Raw genomic sequence first — 7,876 nt, forward strand, 5'->3', positions numbered from 1 at the left:
CTGGCAGGGCAGTGTACATGAAGATAGAGCACTCACATAAAATGAATTAATAAATATTAAAGAAAGAAACGGGGTTGCATTCTACCTATGTGACCAATCTCACAGGAACCTCGCCTTCTCACTTAGCTGCTCAGATGTACGTTAAACATAGCTACTGTTGAAATGAGATCAGCTGAGGCAGGGAAAGGGTTGGAAAGCCCGAGCACCGTGGAAACTTGGCTGTGTTAAACCAAAACGGCGGTCTCGCCTATAATGCAGCGTCAAATACAGTGGGCTCACGCCTTTTGGGGAATTGAGGATTAAGAGACTAACATGACAGAGCCAGGCCTGGGCTCCAAAGGCCACTCACTGACACACCGTCTAAGGGTGAGACTGAGTTTTCACGTCACCTGGCATCAATAAAAGTTCATCTTCCGGTCTTTATTAGGACCGCGCGAGCGATGACGCCCGCAGTGGAGAAGCTTTATGCCGACGGGCCTGGCCCGCGAGGGGCGCTGGAGAGCACCGTTCTCTAAGGCGGGGCCCCAGGGCCCAGCGCACCATCCACCGCGCCTGCGCGGCGCTACGCCCCCAGGGAAGGACGAGGAAATCGTCGACTCACTTCCGCTTCCTCACACCGTAGCCCCGCCCCCTGGAGGGTGGCAACGGAAGTGACGTAGGGCTCAAACGGCAACAACAGTTTTCCACGTGCGCGTAGGGCGCCAAAGTCAGGTGGGCCGGCGGGAGCCAATGGGGAAAGGTTTCGTGTAGGTCTTCTCTAGAGGCGGTCGCGCAAGCAACAGGCTCCCGCCAGTAGTGAGCGGGCCGAGGAGGACGGAGGTTGCTCGGCTGTTGGAGGCGAGGTCGGAGCGTGCGCGGCCGGGGTGAGGGAGCCGGAGCCGGAGCCGGAGCCGGGCCGCCGCGGTGTGGAGAAGCTGCGTCGGAGCGCACGGGTGAGCACCGGGGAGGGTGGCGCGGAGTCGGGTCCCGCTTTGTGTGCGGGCTTGGCCTTGGTGTCCGGCGGTCGCTCAGCCGCTTTGGGAAGCGAAGCGACTGTACCCCGAGATGGCTGCGTCATAGCTCGTGCTTGCGGTGGGGTTGGGGGCTGAGCTTCCCCGAGGCCAGGCCGGTGGGTTGCAGAGTTCGCCGGCGGCGGGGCTGGAGCCGGGAGCTGCCGCTCGGAGTGGAGTGGGCCGGGGACGCCGGACCGGCCCTACGGCGGGCTCCGGGAGGGCGCTCCCATTGTTTGAACAGAGTGGGTTTGATGGGGGAAGCTAGGCCACTAAAACATCTCCAGTGTCAGCCCGAAGCGGCGGAATCTCCTTTATTCTACACCCAGCCGCCTTGCTGTCAGTTGTCGACTAGCCCGTCGACTAGCGAACAACCGCAGTCTCTGGCGTCCACCGGACATGCTCCTCTTACATTAAATGTTAAAAAAAAAAAAATGTACTTGTTTTTTAGTCAGGGTAGATCTGGCTGCCCTGGAGCTCACTCTGTAGACCAAGTTGGTCTTGAACTCAAAGTGATCCGCCTGCCCCCTGCCTCCTGAGTGCTGCGATTAAAGGCGTGGGGCACTACGCCAGGTTTCTGCTTGAGTTCTTTAGACCGAGAGGTTGTACTTGGTACGCGTGACTATGACTAATTCTCAAAAAAAAAAAAAAAAAAAAAAAAAAAGTAATCTACCTGCTAATTGTGCTTAGAATAGGCCACAGGAGAGGTTGGCTGGCAGTTTCCACAAGCCATAGTGCCTTTTTCATCAGCCTTGTTATGTCATCATAGGTCATTAAGGACTTCTGTGGTACAGCATCCAAAAAAGCAAAGAGATACACTTTATCTGGAGTCATTATGTGTTATCAATAATTCTTAGGTAAAACTTCGTTTTAAAAAGAAACATTACTCGCTGAGAAATCTGGGAAGCCCAATAATAACCTAAGTTATCCAGAGTACAAAGTCTTTTCTTTCTTTGGTAGAAGTATTAAATTTTATTAATTGTGAGCCTTAAGCAGAAGTTATTTACCGATATTTCTGAAGTATTTGGGAAGTTAAATTGATGGAAACAAATTATTTTAACCCCTTTAAGATCAAATAGATTTTACAAATTTGAGAAAAATCTTTCCTTCTCCACTTTTGACTTTCTTGGTGAGGTTCTAGCCAAGCACAGCAAAGATAAATTTTTTTTCCAATATTTGGTTCATATTCTGAAACTAAATGTGGTAATGAAGACAGCACTGAGGAAGCTGGGGTAGGAAGATGAGGACCACCTTGTAATCCTCAGGAAGATGCTGTCTTAAAAAAAATAATCTGAACAGGTAATACAGGTAATAATACCATTAGTATCTCAGGGAAACAAAAGTTCATCATCAATATAAATAGTAGAAATCTTATGCCTTCCTAAGTATCAATTTTGTCTTTTCAGCAGATAAGCAAAAGTCTTGCTAATAGACTCTTAGTATTAGAAATACTGACAGTACAAGAGCATGACTATATGATACTATGTGTATAACAGCTTGATGCTACTGTCTCTTACACCAAAAGTTTATTGAGTTTGATTTTTTTTAAGTCTTAAGATTTGTTCCTTGGAGCTAAAAAAGTTTTCTTCCCTCCCCCCCTTAGGTTATTAGAAATGGCTACTCCACAGTCAGTTTTCGTCTTTGCAATCTGCATTTTAATGATAACAGAATTAATCCTGGCCTCAAAAAGCTACTATGATATCTTAGGTGTGCCAAAGTCTGCCTCAGAGCGACAAATCAAAAAGGCATTTCACAAATTAGCCATGAAGTACCACCCTGACAAAAATAAAAGCCCTGATGCTGAAGCAAAATTCAGAGAGATTGCAGAAGGTAAGTAAATGATTCTTCTGAGGTCTCATGGGTATTTATAAGGGGAATGGTAACTGGTAATTTTGTGGGTCTTAAAGGTATTATGGGGATGGGAGAGTTGTAGTTTATTAGAATAAATACCTGGTTTCTGAATAAGTAAATTCATTGTGGTAAGTCATTTTATTTTACAATTTAAAAAATGTTGGCAGTACACCATTTATCTTTTTTGTTATTTATCAGACCACTGTGTATAAAAAGGAGTATTAGGAAACCCAAATTATCAACTGACTTAAGAGACTTAATTTACTAAGTATTGACTTACTATAAACAAAATAGCATAAGTTTCTTCATTTCATCTACATTTCAAACCAATGTGTAATTAAAAATCTGTAAAGAACACTTTGTCAATACTAGTTCTAAAACAAACCATACATCATGGACATTAAGTAGTTAATGGTGAGTGGGCTTATGTAGGGAGTCGGAATTAAACATTTACTTCAACTAGTGAGAAAGTAAAAAATCTGATTTTCTATTAGCTGAATACATTTGATAACTTGTTTAATAATTAATAAACTTGTTTTATTAGCCTGCCGTGTATTTCAACTTATATTTAACTTTATTATTATTTGTAATAGTTTGTGATAGGAAACACATAAGTTGAAGTCATGTATTTGAAGTTTGCGTTTTATCTTCAGTTCCTAAAAGGTTTTTATCTGTTTCAGCATATGAAACACTCTCGGATGCCAATAAACGGAAAGAGTATGATACAATTGGACACAGTGCTTTTACTAATGGCAAAGGACAAAGAGGAAATGGAAGTCCTTTTGAGCAGTCATTTAACTTCAATTTTGATGACTTATTTAAAGACTTTAATTTTTTTGGTCAGAACCAAAACACTCGGTCTAAGAAGCATTTTGAAAATCACTTCCAGACACGCCAGGATGGTTCCAGTAGACAAAGGCATCACTTCCAGGAGTTTTCTTTTGGAGGTGGACTGTTTGATGATATGTTTGAAGACATGGAGAAAATGTTTTCTTTTAGTGGTTTTGATACCACCAATCGACACACAGTACAGACTGAAAATAGATTTCATGGATCTAGCAAGCACTGCAGGACTGTCACTCAGCGAAGAGGAAATATGGTTACTACGTACACTGATTGTTCAGGACAATAGTTGAATCTTTTCTTGTTTCCACTAAGCCCACCTAGTTTATTCTTCCTCACTATGTCTGATGAAAAAAAGTTTTCTGTGAACTATTTTGGTAAATGCATGATTTCACTTATGTTAAGCAGTTTGTTATAGGTATTCCATATATTGAAGTTCTTTAACAAATTAAAACACATTCAGCTAGTAGACAACTCTTAATTAATTTTCTTGATTAGGAAAAGTTCTTTTGAAAAATCATTTGCAAGATTTTTTTTTTCTTTTACCTGTCCTTTGGCTCATTAATTTGCCTCTACCCCCAAAAAGAAAATTCCAAACAAAATTCAGCCCAACAGATACTGAACCATTAAATTTTAAAAGTTACCATAGATTTACATTGTGTGAACTTGAATAATATTTGCAGTGAAACCTCTGCGAATTTAAAACTGCACGCCCTGTCGCCCCTGTGACTTGGGTTACTAAATGTCTATGAAGCTGTAATTGAGTCATTTAGTGAAGAAGACCATTGTTTTGGCTATTAGCCACTGAAAGCTTTAGAAAGTGATGGTTTGATGTTTACCACAGAAAGATGCCTCTTCTACAGTATAATTGGTGTGATGGGAATGATGTATTGTACGTAGTTAAGCTGAAAAAGGTTTAAAACTTAGGAAATATTGCCAAGAAATTGTGTTTTAGTACTGGGCTAATGATTTTGTATGATCAAAGTCATAGCTTTCTAAACATCTTTTTGAATATTTTTCTGTTTGTTGATTTTCTAGGTCTTCGTATGAATTTGTTTTTTTGTTTTTGGTGTATGTGTTTGTGTGTAGTTACTCTTTTGCACTTATCTTTATTTAGAGATTGACTAATACCTCATTCTTTTTGTAAAAGCAGCCAGTAATTTCTGTGCAACCTTATTATGTGCAATATTTTTAAATTTTAAGAAATGTATGCTTTTGTTGTTAGAGTTATTTCTTAGTTCTGCACTTTTCCATGTTATACTCCATACGAGTATTAATCCTATGGATGCATATGAAAACTAGTAATGTCTCATACAACATTGTGTGTGAGTCAGAGAAACTATAAATATTTACAACCTGATCTTCAGTGTTGTCATTTTATTATGCAGTTTTGGGATGTATAGTATGTATAAAATGAAGCATATTCTGATCATAGACCATACTCTTGAAATTTTGTCTAACCTGAAATTCCCCCAAATGATCTTATTTTATTGCCATTTGGTAGCTTCTGTTTGTTACCATCTCATATTTCAGTAGCTTGGTGGTTTTATTTCCTTTTTTGGGGGGGGTGGTGTGGTTTGTTTTTTTGTTTTTTTTTTTTTTTTTTGTGTTTTGTTTTTTGTTTTTTGTTTTTTTTTTTTTTTTTTGGTTTTTCAAGACAGGGTTTCTCTGTGTAGCCCTGGCTATCCTGGAACTCACTCTGTAGACCAGGCTGGCCTTGAACTCAGAAATCCTCCTGCCTCTGCCTCCCAAGTGCTGGGATTAAAGGCATGCACTACCACCGCCTGGCGGTTTTATTTTCTATAATTTTTGTGTATTTGGTTTTTTGAGAGCAAGTGTTGTTTCACAAGACCTTTCTTAGTTAGGACTGGTTAAGAAAAAGCAGAGACTTCATAAAACTCCATCTTTGAGAATGACTCCTCCCCTCAAAACAAACACACACACATGATGTGCTTGGAATGATTCTAAGGTATGCCAGGCTTGCATTTTAACATTAAACTACATTACTAGCCCTCTCCACCTTTTTTGTTGTTACTTTTAGACAGGTTATCACTTGAGTCTTGACTTTACAATACCACCTAGCCTTGCTGGCTAGTCAAGCTTCCAGGTTCCTCTAGTCTCTACCCTATCTCCCCTTGCTGGGGTTACAGGTATTCATTGAGTACTCTTGTGAGTACTGGGGTCTGAATTCAGGTACCCATGCTTGTACTTCACCTACTCTGCCATTTCTCCAGCCTCACTTTAAGATTTTTTTTTTTTAAAGAAAAATGGATTTACTATATTTATATTCATGGATCTTATTTCTTAGATATTATTTGATAAGAAAATAACCATTTCTTGAAGTTGGACCAAACTGTCTGTCTGTCTGTCTATCTATCTATCTATCTATCTATCTGTCCTCCTCTAATATTGTGAGGCCCTCGGTCCTGTGAAGAACTGATGCCCCAGTGTAGGAGAATGCCAGAGGTGAGGTGGGAGTAAGTGGGTGTGGGAGCATCCTCATAGAAGCAGGGGGAAGGGGGATAGGATAGGGAGTTTACAGAGGGGAAACCAGGAAAGGTGATAACCTTTGAAATGTAAATATCTAATAAAAAAAGACTAATTGATAAAAAAAAACTCATTTCAAATAAGTATTAACAGGATGAATTATTTTCATATTGTTAGCATATATGTCTTCTCCAAGGCCTGATTATCTTTTTTTTTTTTTTGCCCATTGTGGGTTCTGAATATTTTGATACTCTTGAATTTACATAACTGTAATCACAACCCTCTAGAAGCTGAGGTAGTAGCATCCCAAATTTAAGGCCAGCTTGTGTTACATATCAAAATCCTGCCTTAAGCACCAAAATGATTTGTGCATTCCTAAGATAATTTTAGGTTTTTGAAATGTTTTTGTTGAACAATTAAAACAACTTACTAGACTATGAAATCATTGTCAAGCAGAATAAAGAGATTGATAAATCACCATTCAGTAGGTCTCTTAACATTTTAGATACAGGATTATGTAGGATTTTTAAATTCCTTCTATTTGTGTATAAGTGTATATACCTTACCATTGCATGTGTAGAAGTCAGAGGATAACTTGTAGGAATTTTGTCCTTTGACTGTGGGAGTACCAGAATTACCAGGAATTGAATTTTGGTCATCCGTCTTGGCAGCAAAGGACCTAGTGGAGCTAACTTTACAATAGAGTTCAAACAAAAACTAAAGATTTTAAAAGGACACTACATATTAATAAAAATTAATCAAGAAGGCACAACAATATAAATGTGCACCTAATGTTGGAAACAAAAACTGGAGATAATTTTGTTTCCTATCAGATCACAATGTAATTAAAGTAAAAGTCATAAGGCTACATAAATATGGATACAATAATATTAGGAGACTTGAATACTACCCTGAGTCTTCTAAACTAAAAGGAATTACAGAACTATGTTGTGACTCCCAAACACAAAATTATTTTGCTGCTACTTCATAACTAATTCTGTTTACTGTTATGAGTCATGATCATCTGATATGCAGGGTATCTGATATTCAACTCCCTGTGAAAGGGTCAGGTGACTTAAGGGTTTCAACCTACTGGTTGAGAACCACTGATACTGATCAACCAGATAATTTCACTTTCCATTCAATAGATAAGGAATACTCTTTTCAGCTGCAAATAGAACTTTCTCCAAAACTGACTATGCCATAGGACACAAGTCTCAGCAAGCCAATTAAAGTACAAATTGACAATGTCAATTTTTAGAAGGACTGTGTTGGGTACTCTTGCTCTTTACTCTTCTAGTAATACCCTTTTTTTCAGCTCATGGAATAAGCCACTGGAAAGAAAGATTATCCCTAGGAGCTCCCAGTGACAATGGTGCAGTAACGGGAGAGTTGTAAAGATAAGAAATGGCAGCAAGTGTGTAGCGTTGCATGCCAAGCATACCTGTGGCTTCCTGCTGCCTGAGCCTACTCAACTCATCCAAAACCGGCTTCTAAAAGCCAGTTCATAAAGGAGATCTAATGGGACTCCTGAGGAAAATGGTTTTTCTCAGCTATCTCAGTTTTGATGCACTTTCATAGCACATTCAAAGAGCATCAGATACTAGCAAGAATTAGCAGTCCCAACAGTTAACTCCAAGAGAGATTATTCAGAAAGATTATTGAAAAATATTTTCAGACTTCTGATAGAATTCTGCATCAATAAA

The 7,876-nt window shown here is 39.6% G+C and overlaps 1 protein-coding gene across 1 annotated transcript; it reads left to right on the forward strand.

Moving 5' to 3' along the window:
* The first annotated feature begins 789 nt into the window (after positions 1-789).
* On the forward strand, positions 790-5,043 carry Dnajb9 (DnaJ heat shock protein family (Hsp40) member B9). The gene is made up of 3 exons (XM_034514533.2): positions 790-932; positions 2,593-2,819; positions 3,521-5,043. The coding sequence occupies exons 2-3, from the start codon at positions 2,603-2,605 to the stop codon at positions 3,970-3,972; spliced, it is 669 nt and encodes a 222-aa protein (XP_034370424.1). The 5' UTR covers positions 790-932; positions 2,593-2,602; the 3' UTR covers positions 3,973-5,043.
* Positions 5,044-7,876: the final 2,833 nt, after the last annotated feature.

Source organism: Arvicanthis niloticus, chromosome 11, assembly GCF_011762505.2.
Source record: "Arvicanthis niloticus isolate mArvNil1 chromosome 11, mArvNil1.pat.X, whole genome shotgun sequence".
Classification (NCBI taxonomy): domain Eukaryota; kingdom Metazoa; phylum Chordata; class Mammalia; order Rodentia; family Muridae; genus Arvicanthis; species Arvicanthis niloticus.

What these genes read in the sequence shown, in the direction of transcription:
- Dnajb9 (XM_034514533.2), top strand. Translation starts at nt 2,603, where the DNA reads ATGGCTACTCCACAGTCAGTTTTCGTCTTTGCAATCTGCATTTTAATG. An exon ending in ATTCAGAGAGATTGCAGAAG is followed by an intron (nt 2,820 to 3,520) that starts GTAAGTAAATGA and finishes TATCTGTTTCAG; the next exon opens with CATATGAAACACTCTCGGAT.